General features: G+C 40.0%; 2 protein-coding genes across 3 annotated transcripts in view; one reads left to right on the top strand and one right to left on the bottom strand.

Annotated features, from left to right (window-relative positions):
- The window catches only part of BET1 (Bet1 golgi vesicular membrane trafficking protein), a 13251-nt gene extending 4872 nt beyond the window's left edge, over nt 1-8379 (top strand). Inside the window, exons 2-4 of the mRNA XM_029961891.1 lie at nt 3397-3512; nt 6558-6614; nt 7144-8379. Coding sequence (XP_029817751.1) covers nt 3397-3512; nt 6558-6614; nt 7144-7299 — 329 coding nt within the window. The 3' untranslated portion in view covers nt 7300-8379. The remainder of the gene's footprint in view (nt 1-3396; nt 3513-6557; nt 6615-7143) is intronic.
- A 169-nt stretch (nt 8380-8548) lies between these two features.
- Nucleotides 8549-27253, bottom strand: part of LOC103755275 (probable acyl-CoA dehydrogenase 6) — a 76224-nt gene continuing 57519 nt past the window's right edge. For both annotated transcript variants that reach the window (XM_018075709.2, XM_029961818.1), the window contains exons 6-10: nt 22047-22220; nt 15987-16148; nt 15696-15846; nt 9222-9375; nt 8549-8794 (exon numbers count right to left, since the gene is read on the bottom strand). In XM_018075709.2, the coding sequence (XP_017931198.2) occupies nt 9285-9375; nt 15696-15846; nt 15987-16148; nt 22047-22220 (578 nt within the window). In that variant the 3' untranslated portion in view covers nt 8549-8794; nt 9222-9284. The remainder of the gene's footprint in view (nt 8795-9221; nt 9376-15695; nt 15847-15986; nt 16149-22046; nt 22221-27253) is intronic.

The following is a 27253-nucleotide window of genomic DNA, read 5'->3' on the forward strand; positions in this document are numbered from 1 at the left end:
AGAGGGGCTGTGCCCGTGGGCACAGGGCTGCAGCGGAGCTCGGAAGCTTTTTGGGGGAAACGCCGTCACCCCTGCTTCTGCCTCTTTCTAGCTGAGCTGGATTTACGGAGCAATGCTGGGGTTTGTATTTATCATAGAATCATAGAATGATTTAGTCTGGAATGGACCTTAAAGATCATCTAGTTCCAATGCCCCTGCCATGGGCAGGGACCTTCAACTAGACGGGTTACTCAGAGCCCCGTCCAACCTGTCCTTGAACACCTCCAGCGATGGGGCGTCCCCAGCTTCCCTGGGCAACCTATTCCAGTGCCGCACCACCCTCACAGTAAAGAATTTTTTCTTAATATCCAATCTAAACCTACTGTCTTTCAATTTGAAACCATTCCCCCTTCTCCTGTCACTGCATGCTCTTGTAAACAGTCTTGGCTCATTTAGCTCTGATCATGACGTTCCAACGTGGTGTTAATTTGAGCCGTGTTCCCATGGATGGACAGATTTGTCACTCTTCAGTCAAGTCCTTTCCAATTTGGAGGTTTTTTTTTTTTATTTTAGTACTTCCATGTGTTTTCCTATTATGTTTGCGGGGGAAGGGGGGGAACAAAAACCCCCAACTATTATAAATTTGTTACAAATATAATCTGGTGCAAATGCAGAAATCTTTGCAGAGTTTCTGCTGAGTGTTTTGAGCAGCTTAGGCCTCATTTTTCAACCAGCAGTCATGTTGATGACTGTAAGGAAACTTTGAACTCCCACGTCGTGTTCTACAACCACGTGGGTGCTATGACAGCATTGTTAAGCTTAGGGGATGTTTATGCCCCAGAAGTTTATAACTTAGTTCTGGTGCTTCTTCCTAGAAAGTATTTAGAGGCGGTAAATGCCACATGGCTAAACCGAGTGTGTCTAACACCAGCTTACGTTTACTTCTACATTTTAGATTTGTGTCATGCAATGGTATTTTCATGACATAAAACAAGTCTTGGGAACACTTCTTAGTAGAGCAAGAGAGGTGTTGGGATATTTATCATAAAAAAGTGGGCATTTGATAGGGCTTAGATCTTCAGTCCTTTCCTTTTTCAGACTGACAGTTTGCTGTTGAGTATGAACTGAGAGGGATTGGACTGGAGGCCACCCAGTGCAGTGTGCTATTTCTGAAGAGGTGATGGATGTTGGTGCAAGGAGCGCTGAAGAAAGAGCATGCTTTCTTTTAGGTTGATTCTGGCAAACAATGCCTTAAGAATCATCCTGAAACTGCTTTTTAAAAAAGTCTGCTGGAAGGTCAAGCAGAAGACTTAAATGTCTGTTATCAGCTGCAGTAAAATTTTCTGCTTTACCTTGACATTTCAGCTGTCAGTTTAGAACTATTTTTTATGTAATAGTCTGGAAATAGAAGCTGGGCACCAGCACTTAGACTGTTGTCATCATCTACCTGGTACCTCTTTTTTAGCCTGCAGTTGTGTTATGGCCATGTCTCTATTAGGTGTCAATGAGCAGTGTTGTGGGACTGTCCGTAGAACTGCCACACTGGACTTTCTGCCCTTCCCATAAACAGCTGTAGCCAAAAGTCTTCACTGTGCTTCCTATGACATTTAAAGAAGCAGCCATGCCTGTTGAAAAGCTTTGGGGCAGTTGTTCATATCTGCATTGTCACAGTCCATGTAAGAATCATAGTGTTTTGGCATGAAGCTGTGTGGTGTATTAACTTACAGACACACTCAAAATTGTGTCACAAAATACTGTAGTTAGATGCACTTGTAAAACAGACACAAGTGAGAACAACCCTAATTCTCTAAATGATAGAATTTTAGTCAGATTTCTGTATATGACATTGGCACTTTTGATTTAAGTGGGGGGAAAAAAGGCTTCTTGACTCAATGTGGTGAAATGAAAACATATATTTCATTGCAGTCAACTCCCTTATGAGGAGAAGAGGAGGGGCCGGCACTGATCTCCTCTGATGACCAGTGACAGGACTGAGGGAATGGCCTGAGGCTGTGTTTAGAGGAGGTTTAGGCTGGATATTAGGAAAAGACTTTTCACCCAGAGGGTGACTGGACACTGGAACAGGCTCCCCAGGGAACTGGTCACAGCACCAAGCCTGACAGTTCTGGAAGTGTCTGGACAATGCTCTCAGGCACATGGTGTGATTCTTGGGGTTTTCCTGTGTAGACACAGGAGCTGGACTTCGATGACCCTTGTGTATCCCTTTCAATTGAGAATATTCTGTCATTCTGTGATTCAGTCTTGTTGAGGGTCTGTCATTAGCTTAACTTGTAGAGTAACAATTTACAAGTACAAATTAAAAAATTGTCATACTTAGATTTAAGGAACGGCTTCATGGGTTCATAAAATGATGTCTATTGTCAAAATAGCATTGTAATTCTCTTTTAAAATATTAATATTATGTATGCCAAGCACACAATGAAATTATTTGAAATGGAGTTTTCTCTGTGATAGGGATTGGTGTCTCTCTTCTCACCCTTTTTCCTCAAAAAGAAAAAAACCTCCACAAACACAAAAATCTTTACAGCGTATTTAAAGTGCAATCAAAGGCATTCAATTTTAGTGTGCCATTCTGGCTAGCTATATAAGTATATATTAATGTTATAAATGGATTGTTAGTTGAATTAATCTAGTGGGATCTTTGTCATAAAGCTTATAGTAGTTCTTTTCTGTTTACCTTTCTAAGTCTTGATCTCTCTTCATTTTTTTCAAATCTTAGATTTGAGGTCTAAGACTGACTGGACGTGGCTTTAATTCTCCAGTGCCTATGCTGCTGTCCAGCTGCTGTCTGTAGGAAATCTTTATTAGAGGTTGGAGGAAGTGAATGTGTGGAGCTGAGCAGCTTTCACTCCTTTCTGCCCTGCATACTCTGCTGCCTCAGTTGTCTGGATGACAGTCCTGAATCTCCATCACCCAAAACGCCCGGGCAGGAGTGGGAATAGAACTGCAGAATGGTGACTGAAACAGAAATGCTCTGCTCAGAGGCCTGCCTTCTGCTCTCAGGTCTTGTTTGTAGAGGAACTCATGTAAGGATCAGAGTATGGTTTTTCCTTTAAATATGTAATCAAGTCATATTTGTCTTTGTTAGAGGATGGTCTCAACTCTCCTATTTTCAGTTTAGTTTCCCACATGTAGTGGCCTCAATGCTTCCTTCACATCTCTGTGTAATGCCTGGGTTGATTCCATAGAACTCATCTGAAAACACTCTCAGGAGAAAAATTTGATAGTGCTAAATTACAGCCATTCTCAGTTTTTCTTCTTTTATTTGCATATTGAAAGGTAACTTTCACATTTGGAAAAGGTAACTTACACATTTGAGTCTCTGTCTCAGGAGCATGCAAATCACTTGTTCCAATGGTGTTTTCTGTCTGTAACTGCAGACTGTTGTGTTTACAGGTGAGGGAGCACCTGCAGGTAACTATGGCTATACCAGCAGTGGATACAGTGTTTATGAAGAAGAGAATGACAGGTTAACAGAAAGTCTGCGTACGAAAGTCAGTGCCATTAAGTCGGTACGTATTTAATTACAGTGATATTGTCACATTTATTGAATTAAATTATATGAATCAGTGAAGCAGTAGACTTAGTTTAAAACATAAATTTAATACTGTGGTGAGTTAGCCATGGCTGGATGCCAGGTGCCCACCAAAGCTGCTCTGTCACTCCTCTCCTCAGGTGGATGGGGACATAAAAATAAGACAAAAGACTCGTGTTAAGATAAGGGCAGGGAGAGATCACTCACCAGTTACCATCATGGGCAAAACAGACTCGACTTGGGGAAATTAATTTAATTTATTGACAGTCAAATCAGTAGGGTCATGAGAAATAAAACCAAATCTTAAAATGCCTTCACCCTACCCCTTCCTTCTTCCTGGCCTCAACTTCCTCCCCCTCAGCAATGCAGAGGGACAGGGAATGAGAGTTGCAGTTTGTTCATCACACGTTGTCTCTGCCACTCCTTCCTCCTCGCACTCTTGCCCTGCTCCAGTGTGGGGTCCTCCCATGGGAGACAGTCCTCCATGAATTTCTCTAACATGGGTCCTTTCCACGGGCTTCAGTTCTGCACTGACTGTTCCAACGTGGGTCCTTCACTAATTGTTCCAATGTGGGTCCCTTTCATGGGATGCAGTCCCTCAGGAACAGGCTGTTCCAAAGTGGGTCCCTCACGGGTCACAACTCCTGGCAGCACACCTGCTCCAGCTTGGGCTCCTCTCTCCTTGGAATCACAGGTCCTGCCAGGAGCCTGCTCCAGTGTGGCCTTCCCACAGGGTCACAGCCTCCTTTGGGCATCCACCTGCTCTGGCCTGGGGTCCTCCATGGGCTGCAGATGGATCTCTGCTCCACTGTGGACCTCCATGGGCTGCAAGTGGACAGCCTGCTTCACCATGATCTGCACCACGGTCTTCAGGGGAATCTTTGCTCTGTTGCCTAGAGCACCTCCTCCTGCTTCTTCTTCTCTGGCCTTGGTGTCTGCAGTGATCTTTCTCCTACATGTTCTCACTCCTCTCTATGCAATTGGTCTTGTGCAGTTTTTTTGCCCTTCTTAACTATGTTATCCCAGAGGTGGTACCAGTGTTTTTGATGGGCACTGCCCTGACCAGTCATGAGTCTGTCTTGGAGCAGCTGACATTGGCCCTTTTGGACATTGGGGAAGCTTCTGGCAGCTTCTCACAGAAGCCACCCCTGTAGTCCCCCCACCAGTACCAAAAGTTTTCAAAAGTTTCCAAACCCAATACAAATACAAGAAATAATTAATGTCAACCAGGATGCACAATTATTCATGTGTAAAACTGATTCTTTCTTTAATTAGTTTTTTAAGCTAGAGGTGTCCTTTTTTGTCTACCTTGAGCACACCTGTGGTTTAACTTATGGCTTACTGTCCTACAGAATGAATTACTATCCCTGCAGAATCTAAAATCTTTGAGTTTAGGTCAGTAACCCTGTTTCATTTAAGAAAATGGACTACTACTTTTTGGTCTCATCGCTACAGCTCACCAGTTTCTGCTGTATCTGCTTATAAATGTGTAATGTGAAAACTGCTCTTAGAAACAGCATGCTAATATCCTCTGAAGAAGTTGTTCTAATGATTCTGATTCCTTCTAGAGACTGAGGACTTCTTTCAAACAAGTCTAACTGAAAGACAGCTCTGTGATTAAAATTATGTCAGTTTCTTGTTCTTAAAAACTACAAATTTTATAGGTACTGTTTCTACATGTAGAGTACAAGCTAATGAATTCTTTCCATTGAAATTCTGAACTCATTCAGAGTCCTATTGCTAATACTGCTGCTTAAATGTAATTTGTTTAGTCTCAACTAGAAACTAAAACAGATTTAGAATAAGAATTTAGAATAAGTTAAGAGGGTAAAAAGAAAAGTTTTGACCTTTGTTAGCAAATTTTATTTCTTGTCTTCTTCTTGGTATGTTACATTTCAAAATTGATGTATGTCAACAGTGCAGTTGGCAGTGCCCCAAGGAGCAGCACATGTGCTCTTTCTGCAGTTGCATCTTTTAGTGCAACATAATAATCTTGGTGTATGGAGTAACCTTCAGATAATTTTCCCAAAAGCCTCATGTAAAATCAGTTTTGCTCTTGCTTTACTATAGATTGCACTGAAATGCAGCAGTAAGAAATAATGAGATTCAGGCTGTGACACATAAAACCAAACGTGTTCAGTCTAATCCAAAGCATGGGGGCCTGGGGCACATTTCTCTCCATTCTAGGAGTTGAGCTGGTTGTTCAAGGCCTATGTGCTGCTAAGAACTGTGGCAGAGGAAAAGCTGCTAAAAATTAGGATCAGTGTCAATTCTCCCTTTTATGATTCCAGAGCTGCTTTTAAGCCAAGGCTCTTCTGGCTGGCTCCTGTCTTTGAGATGTTGCAGCTGTGTTGCAGCTCCATCTGTGCCTGGTCTCATATCTCCCTGATTCCAACCCTAACCCAGGTTCACTTTGTGGCTTGACCTTGGACTGTCTTGGGCTGCTCACCAGGCTGTTGCTGGCCCTGGTCACGATCTCAGGACTGACTCTCCCTGGCCTGTGCAGCTTTCCTCTTGGTCCTGTGGCTCCCTTGCTGTGAGGAGGGCTAGGCAAGTTCACTAAAGAAAATCCCATTTATAGCATAACAGGAATTTGTCAAAAGAGATGCTTTAGCAGGTTACATGTGTCAGCTCAGGCTACACTGAGTCAAATGGGTGCTCATGGTCCTTTGTGCAGTGTGCCAGCAGCTTTAACAGTTGTTCCAGGAAATGGGCAAGTGCTACTTTAGACTTGACTAGATCTTGAATTTTTGAAAGTCCATGCAATAATTCTAATAAGACATTATCTGGAAGAGGACCACTGAGCACCTTCTGTGACTCTTTAGACTCACCTGATGAAAAATCTTTTCTTATGAGTTATTGATAGAATACTATGCATGTTATTTTGGTTTTGAAAATATCAGGTACTGTTTTCACATTTTTCCTGGGGAAATGCTAGTCATGTTATGTATTTTAGACTGGGTTCTCTAATCTATGTATAACTGATTACTCATGCTTCATACTTTTTGGTGTTTTTTAACAGCTTTCCATTGAAATTGGAACAGAAGTTAAAAACCAAAATAAAATGTTATCAGAAATGGTAAGTATGTGGTAACTAAATTTCTTTAAATACAGGGCAGGATTGAGAAGTTAGTAATGTAAAGCATCCTGGTTTTTAGTATGAACATTTTTATTAAAATGTTGACAGCTTATTGACTGTAACATGTGACTGATTTGGTAACAGTATTTCTGTTCAAAAAGATAAGATGTGCAAATATGTTACTTTCAAGGCACAACCAAGGCCTTTTTACTTCAGATATGACTATTGATTTTCAATTAGAAAATGTATAGTACTATTAAAGAGGCAGTTCTATATTTAATTGTATTCAAGAATAGAAGAAGGAAGCAAAAAAATTAGAAAGTCAGAAATGCCTTTTTTTCTTGCACTTTGCTTTGGCTTGGGGAAAAAACAAGTTTTTCGTGGTTAATTTTTGCCTCTAAAATAATTTTAGTTTTGGAAATTCTGAAAAAACAAGGAAAACTACACTTAGCGAGCTGTAAGGGTATTTCTTTTCTCAGAGTAACCTGTTTTTTATTGCTTTGTTTGCTTTTTTTTTTTTTAAATGTAGGAGAATGATTTCGACTCTACAGGTGGACTTTTAGGTGCAACTATGGGCAGACTGAGAACACTCTCCAGAGGAAGCCAGACAAAGCTATTATGTTATATGATGCTCTTTTCATTGTTTGTTTTTTTTGTAATATACTGGATTATTAAACTGAGGTGATGCACGGTACCTCTGGTTTACATTGTGTAATTTCAACTACAGTCTTAATTAATGAAGACATTGATCTAAAGTGGTATATTCTGTTGATAAAAAATGGTGAAATTGTTCTAAATTGCATTAACTATTAATGCAATGGTATGTATAGTTTTCTTAATATGTCAGAATTTTTCCCATCATCCCCTGTTTTGGGGGATGGATTGTAAGTACACAGAAAGTGCATAGTAGGTGGCTTTTTTTAAGGGAAAATAGTTTTTAGAATTGATTTTAAAAATACAGAAAACAAGGGTTTTTCGAATATGAAGTAATTGCAGAATTACAAGGCTTTCTCTTTCATTCTGCTTTTCATTCTGCACCATGCTCTAAATTAGAGCTCCAGTTTCAGGCATGTAGTAATTTCTAGATTGCAAAAGCAATTGGTTTTATCTGTGGATTTTTAAAAGGCTGGCCTGAAGCTAACAAATGTAAAAGTGGTACCACCAAAAATTACTTTTGTGGCTAGATCTGATAGTGTTTAAGTAGCTTAAACTGTGTGCTTAAATGGTATTTTGGGGAGAAGTTACTTAAAACTGGATTTTATTTTTTAATTCAAATGTGACAAATCATGCTTACACATCTCTTTTAAGCAAATGCCTTTGATCATTGGGATCAATCAGTATGGACACAGTACAAATGTTTTCTTTATATTTAAAGTATCAGAACTTAATGATTCCATTGAATCACAAACTTTTATCATTAGGATGTTTACTTTTCAATTTGTGATGGTCCCTAGATTTACACTGCATGATGCCTGAAATACAAGGGCAGATATTTTGAATTTTATATTAAAGTAAGTTATGATGCACCTGTTGGAGGTGCAGTCACAGTAAGGTTTTTTTATTTTGAAGACTTAGCTTTGGCTCACCAAATAGTTTCTAATCGTTGAAGCTATTATATTAGTGAGTTTAACGTACAAAAAAATTAAGTTTCCTACATATTCAAGTTGTATCTACAATTTTTGAAAGACTTTTCTAGAAATACTGTATAATGTGTTGCCATTAATAACTAATTATCAAGTGTCAAATAAAGTGTCTTGTAGTATTATTCTAGCTAGTGTTGTTCATATACATTCTTCTCCATTGTAGAATACCGGTATAATTTTTGGAAATGGTGCTGCATTTAAGGGGCAATTTTTTTTTTCAAATCCATAATACAGGCTGTCTCTTCTGGCTTAAATGACTGTTTTAGGAAGAGTTTAAGTAATTACGCACAATTTTCATATTAACATGTTTAATATTTTTCTTTAATAATTACGCACAAAACATGGTACTTTGCTGCTGAAGTTCAGGCCTCCAAAATCTTCAGATACAATTGAAGAGTTGATTATGGAATTCTGCAAATAAAAATCAACCACTACTCTCATCACCAAACATCCATGACAGAGTTGATGTGAACTTGGCAAAGATGACACAGCTCATTGTCATGATTGCTTGCTAGAAGTGAAAGATAGGGAAGGTACCTGTAATTAAGAGCAAAGACACTGTTCTAGTATTTGGACATGGCAGAGAATCATTTGTGCCTTAATTACGGGTCTTAAAAGCAAAGCTACGCTGAAATTAGATTAAACTACTAATGAAATTGTAGCCGTATCCATATAGAAGTTCTGTTTCTTAATTGGTGGCGTAGATGCTCTAAAATGTAGATAAAGCTTGATTAAAGAACACGTTTTTTCTGTGTGCTTAGCATGGATCCTTGAAAAACTTCAGTAACCTACTGAAAAAATGGAAAAATACCTTGCAGGAGGCTACATTCTCTCAGGCTGCTCTATATCAACAGAATTTTGACATTGGAGAACACATGGAATGGTAATGCTGAAAGACCTGGATGTGCATTTTGATGACAAAATTACTGTTAAGTTTTCCTCTCAAAATGTACTGGCTGTTTACCTTCAGTGTGCAGCACAAGCCATGCTCTTGCTGTCCTAATTTTCCAGAAAGAGTGGAGCTGTTTCACTTGCTTGGAAGTATTTCCATGTATTTGCATATGATGGAAAGCATGGTTTCATCTGTCCCACCTCCTATTGACATCAATCTCAAGTCTCTGTAGAAACATAAAGAGTAGATTTAAACATGTGCATGCTGTTCTCATGGTTTTCTGCTGGGAAACCTGATGAGATTACCTACATGTGTCATACTAATTCCAGATGCCTGCAGAACACCTCATCCACTGCCTTCTCCTGGGGAGGTGGTCTGTGATACTTCCCTCAATATCCCTGCTGGTCCTCTCCCCAAGCAGTAGGTGCCTAAGCCTCCAGTTGAACTTGAGGAGGGGAGGGAGTTTTTCCAGGGCCAGCAGCAAAAAGTGTTGCAGCCCTTAACTTTGATGAACTGTGTGGTAAATAATAGTCAATCAGTACAGGAGAATCGTACAGAGAGGGTACAATTTTCATTCAGGTTTTTTAACCAGTAAGCATCCTGGTCTCCCTAATGGCTAATGTGAGACCTAGCAGAACACATATGTATTATATAGTGGTATAGTGTTGTATGGTATTCTAGTATAGTTTTATATAGTCTGTAAAGCTGCTGTGCTTTAAAAAGGAATAGCTGCTCCAAGAATATTTACTTTCAGTTTGATATATCTAATCACAGTCATTTAAAACCTGCCATTAACATCACTGAGTCATCCCTAACAGTATTGCCTAAGTTTCCTGTGCTAGCCAGATTGCAAAATACTGCAACCTCAAGCAACTTTACTCACAAATTTCTTTTCTCCTTTGGGAAGAATTAAAAACCACCATTGTCAACAAAAAAACCTACCAAAACAGTTCTAAACTACCTCTACTTAATAATCTGAAGATTCCCCACCTTCCTACAGGCCTTGTTGAAGGCTGTGGAGCTGGAACAGTGGTAGGTTACTTGTTCTTAGTGCTGCAGTGTTGTCTGCTTTGTCAAGCTGCAGAAAGCCCCTGCCTATGCTCAGCATTTTGCATCTTCACTGTAGCACCAGCAAGTAACTAATTCTTAGGACTCCTCTGTGATGCCAGTAAGAATCCTCCATTTGCAGCAGGAGTCCTGGACACGTGGCTTGTTTATAAGATGTTAGAAATGGGCACTGGTTTTGGTGGTGTGTGTGACAGAAAAGTCAGGTTGTCATGTATAAAGACACGTTTTAAAAAAATAAAACACCTTTCACATATGTTTTGTGCATGTGTGTGTCTTTACAAAGTTCCTAGTAATTATGTTTTTGTAGGAGTGAGATAAGGAGTATTTCTTATATAATCTACAGAGAAGTGACTAATGGTGATCTCTCTCCTGGGGAGACAGGGTGGAAGGTTTCTCCTAATTTAACCAGATCAAGATGACAAAAGACTCAAATGATTTTAATCTTCTGGGAAAGAGGCTTTCAGAATAAGAAAACAAAATCATAGGACCAGCTATCCTGCCAGGAACTGCAAGGAAGCTGGGAAAGAGGACATAGTAAAGTAAGCTTTTATATCAGCTATTTACTGTATGCTTTTGGTTTGATAGTTTATATTATATCAATTATGCATAGTTAATATGGCACATAAATATTTTAATACCTATAAATATTAGAACTTAATTGCTTTACTTAAGCTACCTCTAGAATCTTTTCATCTGGCACAGTGACACTTTGCTTTCTGATTTCTCCATTGCCTTGTTACTGCCTCACGACAGAGCAGCAAGTCCTGCTCTACCACAGCCCCACTGAGGTGAGCACCAACCTGTCATGGCTTCACCCTGACCAGGGACAGTTAGGAACCAGCCTGCAATACACCATGCAGTTTTGTGAAGGTGTCATTCTGAGGGACCAAACCTCTAGCTGCTTGTTGAATGCTGAGAGAGTGGGAGTTAGCCTGAGGAAAGAGAGAAATCCAGCTATTGTGTTCTATCCCTCTAAAACACTCCCTGCAAAGAGTTTCTTCTCATTCGGGAAATGCCATGCAAATGATACACTCACTATAGATTATAAGACTTATCCTACTCAACCAAATCAAGAGATGTAAATGTTAAAAAAGTAATCCAACTTTTTGACAAAAAATTCTTAAAAGCCAAATTAAAAAACTACACTTATAAGGGAGCATAAGGAGCCATTCCCACTCAATCCAGGTTATCAATAATTTCTAGTTATGGAGCAAAAGGAACAAAGAGAACCCTCTGTGTTGTCAAATCATGTTTCCCATCTCCATAGGTAATGTCATATAGCCTTCAGAAATGTGTCAAGCACTGCTTTGAGGAGAAAAAACAAGCTCCCTTTAATCTTGGACTATCCTAATTTGAAGGCTGTCAGATAACAAAGTTATTCTAATGATTAGGAACCCTCTAATTTACAGCCTGAATGTGTTTCTTAGTATAATCCAATATAGTCTGCAGTTTAACATTCCTCTGTTGGCTGATGTTGACCCCTCTGCGTTCTGAGGGCCATTCAGCCTTTGCTTCGCACAAGCTAAGCCATGTCCATTACACTGCCTGTAAAGCAGGCAGCAAGTTTTGGTGACTCGAGCCCTGATTTTCCCTAGTAGCCTGGTTTCATGGCAGTAGTCCCTCAGGAGTGGAGCTCTCTGCTTCCCTGGTTAGGAGGCCATTGGTAAATCCATACCAAGGTTTATGTGGCTTAGAGTAGCACTGCTTCCCAGAAGGACATTTTTTACACTGCTTCTTTTCAGCACAAATTGCACTTGATTACAAAATGTTTACCCTTTTTTTTTCAACAATTACTATTTTTAGGTTGCATTACTGTCAAGATTTTTCTCCACAAAATATACTGATGCACCCTCAAGCTTAATATTTTGTGATTTCTTCAATTTTCAGACTCAGCTAGTTTGCCAATAGGCTGTCCAAATCAAGCAAAATCTAAAGGAGACTGATCCACAGGGAGAAGTTTGAGCTGATGCCACCCAGTACAGTAGGTCTCTGGCCAGGCAGCCACAGCCCAGACACCTGAGGCTGTGCCTGCTAGTTCCCATGGCCCTGCTCTTTCCATTTAGGGGCATTCTGAAGACCTAGCTGAAGAAATGGGCATCACCTTGGCCTGCTCTGGAGTGTAGCTCTGCTGTAAAGTCATCACTGTACAGTTGCTTGCTTTGATTTGCCATCTTAGAGCTAGGTGTCACGTGCTTTATCTCCTAAATTCCCTGTCAAGATACTCATAAAAGTTAAACAAAGTGGTAGACAGGCATCTGTCTGTCTCAAAGCCTCTGCAGAAAAAGGCTGAAACTACAGATTTTGTTTCACAGATGACAGAAATTGATATTAAGCCTTATTTCAACAATTAGCTACAGACTTCAAAGCAAATTGGTTTTGTCAGCAGAAATGGATGGATAGGTTTCATTTTGTTTGGTACAACCATAAATGGTTATAATGACAAAAACTGATTAAAAAAACCCAATTGTCTAGACTCACTCAAGTTTAGAGATTCTTTGTAAAGAAAGACTATAAACAACAAAAGAAACTGAATAAAATATTTCAAATTACTTTTTAAATATGTGAAGGATACAAAAACAGAAGGAAATGCATTACTTATAAAAAATCCACTGAAAACTGTACAGAAGTTGTTTTTTTTAAGTATCCTCAGTTACAGGTAGAACTTCATATTGCAATAACAGGGGAAAATTGAAATCTGTGTTTATTCTGCAGCTGTGTGCATTTGCAATGCTACTTACACTTCTATTTCACATGAATAGTCAATATTTTTCACTGCTGCTTTCTTGATTCTTTCACAATGCAGCAAGTAAAGAAATGATAGTATTCTCCCCCTCACAGCCCACAAGAGTAAAACTTGTAAGAACTGGCAGCAGTTAGACATGGTGATTAGTAACATTAGTCACAATCTTAATTTAAAAAAAAAATCACCTCTTTTAAGAAGGCCACACAAGTTCTTCCTATAACAATTGAAGTGTACATAATTAGTATTATAATCACTATTAGATCACTACCTGAAATTTTTAAAAACTCTTTAAATCTGAAAAATTGCAATAAACTTGCTACTAGAAGGTTTCTTCCCTCTGATCTCTCATAAACTGGGGTTTTCATATAGATGATGGGTTTGTTCAGTAATTGATTTTTCCCAGGTCATGATGTCTTTGAGGCCTTTCAGACAAGGGACAGAAAAATAAACAATCATGACTCCAGGCTAGTGCTCTCCTTCTCTAGAATCCTGCTAGTAGGGTATATGCTGGAAAGTCCATTCTTTATGGTTTTTATATTGGCTTTTATTTTTCTATGAAACCCTTTGATATTTGGGCTCTAAACTTTTTTTAAAAACCCATTCTCCTTATCAGAATTCGTACAACTGAAAATAAACATTTACGTATATAAAATCAGCTCAGTACAGGCACCTACATGGTGAAGCAGCTCTCTTTATGCCTTCTAGAGAATACTGCACTTAAGAAATGTCAGTTGTTCCACAAGGTTTAAAATACTCATGATTAAAATGACAGAAATGAATAAAGTAATCTGGCAAACAGTTTTGTTCCATTTCTGTTAACTATCTCTGACCGACAGTAATAACTAAAATTCAAAGACTTCATGCACTAACCATGCATTGTGCTGTGTGTTCTTTGAGAAGTCTTTGAGCCCAACATGTCAAAGACTATCCAACATTTCCTTGGAAACTTTGTGAGGATTATGCTACGAAAATATTTGTGCATTAGGGCTAGATGTCATGCTGTGCAGTTATACTGCTGCTACTTAAGAAATATCACAGTGACGTGAATGGTTACTCAAACTGCTGTACTGAAAAGAACAGATTTGGGAAAGTTGCTGCCTTGCTTATCGTTACAGATTAACAAGATTCTCACTTGAACTTGTAATTGTTTATTTAGGTAATACTCTACTTGTCCCTTCCTGGACCTTTGGTTACTCAATGATGGAATTTTACTGATTCACAGAACAGTTCGGAGTATAAATATCTTACCACCTTCAGCCTCATTTATAAAGGTGTTTGTGTTAGAGGCAGAAAGATATGTTTCTTTAGCCAGCTGATCATGTATACCAATAGGAAACACTCTGGATTTCTCCTCAGGAAAAATGTGACTCTGCTGGTCTACTTGGAAACCACTCTGGAATCCACAGAAAAAACCTCTGCTCACAGCTAGCAATGCTATGCTGGGCTAGGAAATCTTAAGACAAAACAAAGCTATATATAGCACATACACATTAATCTGTACAGACTACAACATTTACAGTAAGTGCTTCAAGACAGAGATTCATTTTATTCAGAGTGCCTACTGCAGTAGCTTTTAACACCTCCATCACCAGGGACCATTAGCTGTTAATAGAGGCTATGAATAACATAACTAAGAAAAACCATCATAATGAAAGCTGGCTTAAAACCACCACCATAAAACAGTCTGTACCTTCACTAGGAAATTTCAGGAATCCACAAGTCAAAAAATGTTGAGGTTCTCTCTGATTTACTACAATGGCATTCTTATTCATAAAATGCTATTAAAATAGAAAAAGTAACTCAACCTTCTAAGAAGAAACAAGGTTTTTGCAGATTTTTTTGAGTGTTCTGCTCTCACTTTACACAGATACATTTACCAAAACTTTCAACTAGCTAAACCACTTATTTTGCTAACCTTTGATTAGGTATTTTGCATGTAAGGGCTGAGGGCAAACCTGTTACTGCAAGAAAATTCAAGTTGCATTTTGGTCCATCTACAGAACATAAGACACTGGAGCCAGAACTTTCCTGAAGCTACCAAGAAAGCTGTTTGCTTAGAGAGAATTATGCTCTAAGTAGATATAGAGTAAAATTTGAAGGGACTTCAATTAATTTGCAAAAAGGCCTCTGTACCATTTTAATGGTCTAACAACTTGCTGGAAGCAACTACCTGTCTCATAGGTCTCACACAGTATTTGGTGTGACTAACCAGGTGGAGACTGCTATCAGAAAAGACAACTGCAGAAGCCAAGTGGGGAACTCAAGTTTCACACACATACGGGGAAAAAGATAAAGCTGATTTTCATTCATTTTGGAAGAAAGCTTCTGGTTTATTTCTGTCCTTATAATCAAGACTACAAGCAAACAAAAAGCAATGAGGAAAAAAAAATCACTTGCTGCTAGCCCTTTTTTCCTTTGTTCTACTGTCTGGCAGATACCAGAGGACCATCAGGGAAAATATCGAGCTTATTGGACATCTAAGCCAACCTGTGGATAGTTCAAACTTCACAATTGTAATGCAAAGCCAAGATTTGGCAAAGGAATAGTCAGCCTGTGTCGTGACACACATCACCCCAAAATCAATTGCACTGTGTGTCCTTGCATCCACAACGCACATCAGTGACGTTCCATTCCGTAGAACAACACCGTTCACACTGGCTGGGAGCTGGTGCCCTTTTCAAGTAGGTTATCTTTTAGCAGGATGTTTAAGAGGCCAAATTTCACCACTTGCTTACCTGTAAAACCTGCTCACCAGAACTTCACTGGTGAATCCCATTCCTCCCCAAAACTGGAGACAGCTGTCAGTCACTTCACGGGCCAGACGTCCTGCCTTTAGCTTAGCCATGGAAGCATATTTTGTCACGTCATTTCCTTCTACATACAGAGCTAATAAAAAAAAGAGGATAAAAAAGGAGTCACTGGCCACAGCCTGCCTCTCTGGAAAGCACCTCCCTGTGTTGCTTTAGCCTGACGAGGTTCTTTGCATGAAGAGAAGCACATCTGGGAAGGCAGATGTGGGAGCTCACCAACAGCACGGTGCAGCAGCGAGCGAAGGAGCTCCACTTCGGTTGCCAGCTCGGCCAGGCGGAAGTGCACGGTTTGGTTGTGCAGGACAGACTGGTCAAACACCTTCCGCTGGCGGGTGTAGTCAACAGTTTCTTGTATTATAGTTTCCAGTGGTGTCAGGACTTGAAGAAGCAAAGCATAGAACAAGACACGGTTTTAGCCAGATCTGTTGTTTAGCTTCTTGTTGAAAAAGATGTTTTTCTCACATTGTATAACCAATACATAAGGTTTTCTAAAGCAAGTTGTTCTACACACTTAGTTGGGGTACAACTTCAATTCTGAAAAAAGCCCTCCTTGTACCTTAAAGACATCTATCTCACCTGAGCCCCAAACTGCCAAAACTTGGAGGAGAATCAAGAGAGGTGGATAGAAGGGAAGGAAAGTCATAGAAAGCAGTACATCATGATGAGTATGTAAACTTTATCCTTAATGCCTCATTTGGGGCCTTAGCAAAAGCCTGTGGTAACTCCTACTTTCCATTCTGCCCGTGTCCTGAGGGTTTGTTACAATCCCTGAAAAAATCTGAAGGCAGACAGTGTAGTGTGCTCAGTGAGGGATGCTGTAGAAATGTAAATTGCAGGAAGCTTTCAGGGAGAAGGCAGAAACCTATTCCAAGATCAAGGAACACAAATTTACTGCTTATTATATCTGCATTCTGTAATTGGATTCCAGCATAGAAATGAAGGGAAAAGATTCACAGCCACTTTTAATAAATGTTAAATAGTTCTTCTAATGGGAACAGAATCAAAATAGGATACTGCTGGAAAACAGGTTAGAGAGATGGCAGACGCTGCTTTAAAGCAAGAGAACTAGTTTGCTGCTTCTCTTTGCACAAACTGAAAGACACCCCATTTTAAACAAGAAGAAAAGGGAGAAGTTTCTTTTCCAAGGCCAGCCTTGAAGTGAAGGACTAGGCTATCAGTCTCTTGCAGCTTAGCTAGGATAAGAGCAGGTGCTGAATATGTGGAGAAATTTGTTTGGCAAATGTGGGCCCATGTCCCTATGGCAAGGAGCAGTGACAGTTCACAAATCCATCAGTGTAAGAAGGGTCACATTTTCTCTTTTCAAAATATGCATATCCACCTCAATTTACATTTAGAGTCTAAACCACAAAACTCTGAATCTGAAATGCAAAATAGAACCGAGCCCTGGACTACTACAAAATCCCTTTTCCTACCTGTCAGTTACTCACATGAGAGTCCCTTACAGGAGCCTGATGTGGCTGATATTCCTTTTTGCATTGCTTTCAAGATCACCTCTATTTAAATTTCATCTCTGTTCTGCTCTCATATGCAGACTCCACATCCCACCAATTTCCTCGTGCCATGATCATTTACCAGCTCTTCCACAGAGCACCATTTTTCACGTGATGTCCCCACACTCCATAATCATCAGCTTTTGTCATTTCCTAAGTATTTTCCCTTTCTTTCTCATACAACTAGCTTCAATGCTTATTTTTCAAAAGAGCATATACAGTAATGTCCTCATTTCTTCTGTGTTATTACACTATGCTGCCACACTAATGCTGGTTTTCTGGACAGGAAACTAAATTTCTGTTTTCAGGAACATCTCTTGAACAGAAATATTGTTATTCCAAAGGATTATGTCACACAACACTGTGGTATGTATAATACCAACAGCTTTTTCACTTGTATTTCTATGGTCTCCAGCTTGAGAGATGCTAAAGAAACACGAAGGGGTGTCCAGGTACCCCTTGTCCCCTGCCCCCAGACCAAAACCTGGGAAGCATACAGCTGAGTCTGAGCTGCTGGGAGGGAAACTAAACTGTACGTGCCTGTGCTAGGAGAGCAGAAGGAAGGCGGTAGGGATAAGGACAATCTTTAGTTGATCTGTCAGAGCAAGGTGCTTAGCACAGCTTGTGTGGTTCCCAGCATCCAGCACCAGGGAAAGAGGAGATGGGAAACAATAAAGAGGAGGAAGGAGCAGGACCAGATGGGAGGGAACAGAACAACAACTGTTTAGGTCCTGCTTGCAAAAGGTCTGAAGATCATGAAGGGGCTTTGGCCCATCTCTGCTCAGGCTGTCACCATGCATCATGGCTCAGAGCAGGGTCCTGAGAAGACTGCACCCATAGTGTCCATCTCTCCACTTCACTGCCTCCTTCCTGCCCCTTTTGATCCAACCTCCTATTTCCTTAGCTGCCCTTCTGCTTTTTCCAGGAACTACCATTTGCACACAGAAATAAACAGAGAAAATCTTCTTAGGACTGCCCTGGGTTGCATCAAAAGCAGCATGGCCACCAGGTCAAGGGAGGTGATTCTCCTCCTCTACTCCATTCTTCCAAGACCCCACCCGCATCCAGAGCTGGAGCCCACAGTACAAAGCAGACACTAAGCAGGTCCAAAGGAGATTAAAGGGATGGAGCATTTCTCCCATGAGAACAGGCTGAGAGAGTAGGGGTTGTTCAGCCTGGAGCAGTGAAGGCTCTGGGGAGACCTTATTGCAGCCTTTCCATATATAAAGGGAGCTTGCAAGAAAGATTGTGACTTTTTACCAGAAGTAGTGACAGAATAATGGGCACTGGTTTTAAAATGAAAGAGAGTAAATTTAGACTGAACATAGGAAGAATGGTACTGGGGTAGGAACTAGATGATCTTTAAGGTCCCTTCCAACCCAAGCCATTCTATCATTCTATGAGTCTAAGAAATCCTTATGATGAAAGTGGTGAACAGGTTGCCCAGAGAAATTGTGGATGTCCCATCTCATCAAGGAGGTTGGATGAGGCTCTGAGCAACCTGGTCTAGTGCAAGATGTTAGACTTGATGGTCTTTAAAGGTCCCTTCCAACACAAACTATTCTGTGAGGATATGACTACAGGTATTTAGAGCTATGAACAGAGCTCTAACATGGCAAGGTCTAGCTGTGCAGCAAACAGCAATGAAATGCAGCAGGTCATAAATACCACGATGGCCAACAGCCTTGTGCAACATAACAGCACACAATACTTTGCCGGTCATACCAGTACAGAGAAATGCCATTCACAACACTGAAACCCATTTTCCCTAAGAATTTTTTCCCCCATACATTTTTTTCCATTTTTCATCATAAAGCGTTCTCTACATCATCAGACAAATGTAGCCCCATGGGTTTCACCTGACAGCATATGCAGGAAATCTCACTCTAGGGCAGCCTAAGGCATGTAGGATCTACCACACAGCTGAGAATTGTGAAAGCACTTGGAAGTTGCCAAATGCAGAATAATCTTTTCCTCATACCTCCATCCAACTTATATTTTTCCACTTGAAACTTCTTCTCAATGTAAAGATGCTTTGCTTTGCTATGTTTCCTCTCAAAAGAAAAGGAAATAGATATATTTTTCTTAGGTTGTGGCTGTAGTGAAACGTCCAGTGAGCTCTTAAGCTGAGCAATCTGTCTCTTAAGGACATGTGTTGCCCATGCAAAAGGACCTGTCATCCTGGTTACTGGCCATGACTCAATGGTGCTCGTAAAATTGAGATTGCAGGAGCAGATAGAAGTAATTAGAAAAGTGCCATTCTGCTCTCTCACGGACACTGAGACACCCTCTTTGTCTCCAAGTTAAGCAATTCACAGAACAACTGTTTGCTTTCTTGTCATAGCAACATTCTTTTCCTGTGATCAGTGCAACAGGTCCTCAAATGGACAGTATTTACTGAGTGTCACAACATGGCAGACACATGTGGCAGCTCTTCTCTTTCCATGAGGCAAGAAACACAGCGACTTTGACCAATGTCTTTGATAATGTGTCACTCAGAAGGAAAGACCACACCTAGAACCAAATTTTGCGATTCCAGGAAGTTAGTTTTCCATCTGTATTTTAAATCTATTCGACCAAAAATACATTTTAAAAGAAAAAAATCAGTGAAGAAGGAAACTGGCCACAAAGAATATAATTAATAAAAAGAAGGCTGGGGCACATGGTACTTGAAACTAAAAATACATAAAAAACAACCAACCAAACCAAAAAACCCCACCCACAACAACAAAGAAAAACCAAACACAACAAAACTACACCCAAAAACGAAAGGTAGACAAGAATGGTGATCAACTGCCTTCTCCAAGTTTTAGGAAGCAGTGAAAGTGAGGATGCCAGGACTGATCTGGAAAGTGTTTAAAAGCAGACTGACAATTTTCAGTGTTTCATGAATAGTCATGAACTGGGAAGGAATGGAAACATCATTCTGAGGGGAAGAAGCGACAATGAGGATTAAACATGTAGACCTAATCACAAAATTACTGAAGGCACGTACATTGTTTTGCACATCTGAGAGCCTTCAGCGAAACACTCGTGGTTGGACATAGGTAAAACTATTTGCAGGAGTGGAAGTTAACAGCTAGATGTTGTGGTGTAACAAATCTCACTGATCAAATATTGGGCTCCCTTCTAAACAAGGGTTTCTAGTTTACCACAAATGGTTGCCCCCAAAGTTTGGAACTCTGCCTAAACCATAGGTCTTGTCCCTGCTCCCAGTGCTTTCATGCATTTTATATCAGAGAGTGGATAAAAGCAAAAGCAGGGGGCTCAGCAAGGTATAACACAGTAGCCAGCACACTGCAGGAGGCAGATCCCTCTCTCTTGGTGAGCTCCAGGGCTCTTCCTCCCTGATGGCCTCTCCCTGGCCTTCCCAGGCTGCTCATCCAAGGTAAGGGTTCACTTGCTTCCACTGGGTTGTTCTAGGGAAAAAGAAGAATTGAAATCTTGTGTCCCATTTCCTGGCAGAGCACGGTGACTGCCAGGCAGTTGTGCAAGGCTGGACAGTACCAAGCTGTCAGTGTTTTTAACAGGAGTGATCTAACCTGCCAGGCTTTGTGTGTCAACGCTGTTAGTGTGCATCACTTTTGCCTGGGGCATGACTAATGCTGCGAGCTACTCTGCTGCCTGGGGAGACTCACTGCAACTCAGAGCTTCTGATGGTTTGTTTAATTTAGACTTCAAACCAAGCATAAAAATGCACAATGCACATCCTCGCAGCCTGCGTACTCCTTGATTAAAACAGGACCAGTGGTAGGATCACATCTCTGGCTTGCCTGAGCCTGCAGTGACATCCCCTGCAAGTGTAACCTCCAGTCCTTTGCTAAAACTACTCTCAGGCTTCCTATTTATCTCAGGCTCTCAAACCAAAGATTTTTGTTTTAAAGCATTTGAACTCCAAAATATTTGGTCTGGGATCAACTCAAAACAGAGAGTCATTTTTTATTTGCTCACTGAATCAAAACACCACTTCTTAGTATTCCAAATTCCCCAGCCACACACAGACAGTAGAGACAGGGAATGCGTAAGAGCACGAATACAGTGACATGATTAAGACAACCCCGAAATTTAAAGAGGGCCAATTTTCTTACCGTGAACCACATTATATTTAACTTCAAGAAGCAAACACTGGTGGATAGGGGGAAAGTTTGGAGGTTGAAAATGGACCATCCGCACTTGGATCTGGTTTTCTGGAATATCCACAAGCCATACAGCTCAAGTACATGGATTTGAGTACTGCCTGAGTTCTGAGTAACAGAAACTCTGAAAACATAATTTCAGGGAAAGGAATTTGGTGCTGTACCAATTTGGTGCTGTACAGAGGTAAAACAGATCTGCAAAAACAAAGCTCTGGCATCCTGTAAGAGACACTTCTTTACACAGCCAGTAAGTTAAATTTCTAAAATCCAGGATAAATATCATAATTTACTGTACTACAGGAGAAGTCAACGTCCTTCTATTTCATGCCAGTATTTTGTTAGCCTTTGCACTATATTTGTAGCAAACATAACAGGATGCCATATTTTCTTATCAGCAGAGAAGCACCAAGAGAAGGAAACAAAACAGCCTCTGTGATGCCTCACAAAATGCTTTCTATTTCAGGTTTTTCTAGAGAAATTGAAGGTTGTCTGTATCTAGGCTATGACAGATTTCAAAAACAGGTCGTAAAATATCATTGCAGCTTACAAGAAAAGGAAAGTGCTGTTAGTCATGCTAAGAGTGACCCTTGTGTCCCTCCCCAGCCGCAGAAGCGCAAATGATGACTTACCAGTGGCTACTCCCCACAGCCGCTCTTCTTGGAATTGCAACATCTGATATGTAAAACCCTTTCCTTCCTCACCGATGAGGTTTTTGCTGGGGACCTTTACATTTTCAAAAAAGATCTGAGCTGTATCCGATGATCTCATGCCCAGTTTGTCTATCTTTTTAGCAACGTGAATGCCTAAAGAAAAAGGGGTATTAGAAAGGCCTCAAAAAATGAAAGCACTATGAACAAGTACAGCGTTTTCAGAAAGAAAAGTCTGCAGATGTGAAGGTACGTTCCAAGACTACAGTGAAACCTACCTTTAGGAAAAACCCAACAGTATTCTGGAGTAAAATGGTCCAAATCCCCTTTCGAAGACTTTTTCCATTTTATTTAACCAGCAAATCAAAAACTTGAATTGTAAAGGTCCCACTTTTCATTATGTCCCCAAATAATAAATGTTTACTAGTCATAATAATCTCACTTCAGGCACATATCCAAACAATGCATTATTTATTTGCTTATGTTTGATTTTTATCTAGCATTGTAATATAGTGCTGGAATTCAATCTGGCAGTATTTGCTGAGTGCCTGCACTGCTGTGAAACAGTAGAGAAATATTCAATAATGACAAAAATAGAGCTATGTTTTAAGGTGCAACTAGAGAATTTCTCCCTCTGGAAATCCTCTTCCTTCCCTCTCTTCCTCATTTGTTCTCCCCTTTCTATCCCACCCTGATTTTTTCTGGAACAGTGATCATTATTCATTCCTCTGATTTTTCATGTGGACGTGTTTGTGGGAGGGTTTGCTTCCACAGAGACCTCCCTACACTGCACTGATTCTGACCCCACATGCAATGGTCTGTTGAAGATGAACCCATTTCCTTCAGGTCTGTCTATGTAAGAGTTCAGCTATCCCATCACACCAGGCAGAACTCCTTCCTGTTGTTTGTTTTTTCATAGCTTCAAGCTCTTTCTTCCTATTGTTCAGACGTCAGCATGGCTTATACCACTGTGCCATGAGAGTTTAACAGGCATCTACTGTTTTCTTGTGGCAATTCCATTGCCTTCAGGTTTTACCTTCCTGTTTCTCTGAGGCTAATGCAATTATTCAGGATGAAAGCCAAGAATGGTTCAAAGGTAAAAGAAGGACAGCAACCAGGCACGAAATATCAAGCAAAACCTGCTAATTTACAACTGCCAAGTCAATACGTAGAAAAACTGTCTTCCAAATCAACATGTGTATCTTTGCAGAAAACCAAGCCTTTTTGCTATCCACATACATAGTATTCTAATTAGTTTTGTGATGAGGAGGTATTCTGTTAATATTTTTCTCTTTATTCTATCTTTTTCAATCCTCTACTACTCTCTAACATGGCTCAGTAGGAGCTGGTCACCACACAGATTGTTGTGGTCCCTCTGTACTGGTTTGTACCTTGCTATCCTTCCTGGATTTCAGAGAACATCTATTTTGAACTAATGTAGACATCTCAACTTCTACTCATAAGAGGCTTTCAGCCGTGTGAAAATCACTTTGGTTTTGCAGGCAGAAGAAGTTGGCAGTCATTTCCTTCAAATTCACTCTCTGGCTGCACTGAATAAGGTTGTGGAAAGTTTCATCTCTTCACAGAGATGAAATACTGACAGTATTTCCAAATGCCAAGACTGCTCTCAGAATAAGGTCCACATAGACATCCACAATTTTCACTCAAGATTTTCCCCTGCCAACCAATCTGTAAACAGATTATGAGTTAGGAATACTTGCTTTGATATGTGTTCAATGTGGGAAGAAAATCAGGACAGCTGTAAAAAAATTCTTGACTCTTGAATTGAAAATTATCCAGCAATTTGCACCCAGTCAGCCAAAAAAGCATTTATGGTTTGTTTCTGTATTAAAATCAGAGCTAAACAACCACATACTGAGCCATTTACAGGCCCAAATGATTTCTGGAACATTGTTTCCCATTGGAATATTACTACTTGGTTTCTTTGAGAGTCTCAAAGATCATGTCTTTGGTCTAAAGCCAGCTGGTTTTATGTAATCACTGTTCCTCACTCGTACGAACATGCACTTACTGCTCTTGTTAGTGGGTGGTTTACTGAGGTCTCTTCTGGAAAAAGCACAACTGCTGCCAGTTCTTATATTACTAAATCAATCCTGTTGTTTTCTTCCCAGATCCACATACAACAACAACTGTTGAGGAGAGCTCTAACAGGTTTGGTTGAACTAGCTAAATGTGCTAATAATTTCTATTTGTAATTCTTCCAGATTGGGTTGTGTGTTCAAGTTTCATGAATCCAGCAGTATCTTCCTTTGTCATACCCCACCAGTTTCACTTGCTCTTAGATTAATTCATGTTTCTCTCACAGAAGGAGGCCAAACTGCATCAGCCTCCTATAATACTCCTTCTGTTGCTAGCACAGGCTTTACATTTTGGAAGACAGTGATACATAATTATCTCTTTGGCCAACATATGGACATAAAAATCTTCCTTTACTTCATTTAATTATCTTCCTTCTCTTCATAAGGGGTACTATAAATGAAAAATTACCAGCAGCAGTACATGCCCAGATAACTCCTGGAATTTGTCTGTATTAAATAAATCACATACAATAACAAAAAAATCTTTATTTATTAAGGCCAAGTGCTCGACTTACTAAAAGCATTCTAACAGAGCTATTTATGTTTCTTGCACCAGTATCACTGAGATGGATTGCTCTATTTCTTCCTGGGAAGTTCTTCCCAGACATCTTTGATTTTTCATTTTCTCCCACTCCTCAAGCCACCTGACAATCTCTTTTATTTCCTATATTCTATCTCACGAGAAAGGCAGTTGCTCTCTCCTAACACCATTTAGTGCCATTACAAATGGAAACAGACATGTCTGAAATTGCAACCTGAGAAACGTGCTCTTTTCCTTCTCCTGGATGCTTTTCTCTTTATTAACTCCTCCTTGCAACCTACTCTAGTGCTATCTGAGGGCTCAGAGGACAAATACTTACCAGATTAGAGCTACAAGCCATTTGTCTATATACCTTACACACAGACATTTTACAACTTGTTAGATTATTTTTCCTCCTATGAAAAATTCAGCTTTTTTTTTTAAAGAAACTGTAAGTATGAGGACTATTCACCTAATTTGGATATCTACTGGGCATCCACACTGCTGCTACTGAAATTCCCTTTATGAGAAATGCATTCAGCAGTCTCTGTCAAACTAGACCATGATTTGCTTCACCTCAGAATAGACAGTGTATACATCTAAAATTAGACAAAGCAAACCCTACTTCATATCTCCAATGAACTATCAATTGCTGAAATTAATAATTTGCTTTCAGACTTGAAACTTTTTTCTCTTTTGTTCCCCCACCACATCATAGAAGTATGAAATTATTTAGATTTTCATGAAAAATGATGGATCATTCATTACCCAGACATATAGGCTGGTGACTGCAGCAGTGAGTCAGACATTTGCCCTCCATTGCAGCTGTTCTGGAGCTTTGACACACATACATCCACAGACGTTTGAAAGTGCATCATTCGGTGATATCCTCCAGACACTTCCTGTAAGTCTTGGTCTGCTGCCCTCCACAGAGTACAATCTTTGGCCAACAGACATCCTTAGGATGTATCAAAACAGATGGAGCTTCCTGAAAAACCTCACTGATACGACTCACCACTGAGCACAATCAGCTGTCTCAATACTTCATTTCAAAAGATCACCAATCTTGGTAGAGTGACCCTTTTGTAGAAAAATGTCTATATCACACATTAGAATTAAAATATACACTTTGAGGAGTGCAATTTTTGTTTCTAGGAAGATTTCTACGCTTCCTGCAGATCAGCTTCAATCAGGCAATCTTTCTACTCTAAATCTATTTAATGCAGGTAAAGAAGGTCTGCTTTGTGGCTGTGAGATCTAAAAACTTCCCCTTCCTAAAGTTAGAACAATTCATGTGTCTTTTTGGAATAGGTAAAGTAGCTGAAAACCTGTAAATCAATTTCTGCATATTTGATTTGCCACTGACAGTGGGTCAGCTGCTTTGCTGTTTTAGGGAGACTGATCTGAGAGTAGTAGTATTGCATCTGCATTCTGACCCTTTCATGAAAAATCACAAGAAGGACTTCATTCACTTAGCAGCAGCCAAATCTGATAAGTGAATTTACCTGGAAATTCAGGGAGATTCTGGCTCTGAGTTATATGTTCACTGATCATTTATCGGTAAGGACAGTCTACAACTAGTGAAGCAGTTCAGGTCCGTCTCCTGTGAGCTCCCATTCAAAGCCTGTCCCAAATGAGCAGAGGTTGTAGAAACACAACCCACTCAGAACTTGCTTAATTCCCAGGGCAACTCACTTGCTCGACTTACTCCATACTGAAATTCACTTAAAAGACATTCCCTTAGGAAGCTCTCATCATTCTCTTTTGCAACACTGGAGACCTGGGTTTTGTTCTCAGTCGAATCTGAACATATCACATTCACATCACTGCCGTGGTGGTGTTCCTACATGTGAAATACCCGTAATGCCAATAATGACATATATTTTGTATGTAAAATACTCTGAACTGAATTAACAAAAATGCCATAAGCTTAAATATTTTCTATGTAAAATAATATACATTATTCAATATTAAAACAACATTAAATTTTAAATTATGTATTAAATATATTGTATATTACATAAATTAATACATTGCATATTTTAAATATTAAAATGAATGACTACCAAAAAGATTTTAAAACTTTTGAACAGGTGTCAAACTGCAAAAGATCCCCACTACTACAACCTTAAGTGCATCCTCTGAATAATGTCCTTCATGCATACAGCATATTATGTCTGCAAGGTCTGCAGACTACTCAGGAACAGACACTGTGGAGTGTACCACTGAAACTTGTACCCATGGATCAGGATGTGTTTCTTCCACATCTTCACCCAAATTATTAGTCTTCTTCAAAACCAAATCCCTACTTCCAAGATATTTGAATCTTTTGCTCCAGCCCACGTTTAACTCACAGGCTGTTTTTGTAATTTAGACTGATAGTGCCCTGGCAAAAAGATCCCTTTGCACAGCACAGCCATGAAGCACTCAGTATGCCTGCACTTCTTTTCAGCAAGCCCATCAGGCTGGGTGGTGGAGGATGGTCATTGGAGGAAGATCAGGACCACCCACATAGCACAGCATTGCATCCTTCTAGCATTTAATCCAACTGGTCAGTAAACCCACCCCAA

The sequence above is a fragment of the Manacus vitellinus genome, unplaced genomic scaffold, assembly GCF_001715985.3.
Source record: "Manacus vitellinus isolate BGI_N305 unplaced genomic scaffold, ASM171598v3 scaffold_3_pilon, whole genome shotgun sequence".
NCBI classification, from domain to species: Eukaryota; Metazoa; Chordata; class Aves; order Passeriformes; family Pipridae; genus Manacus; species Manacus vitellinus.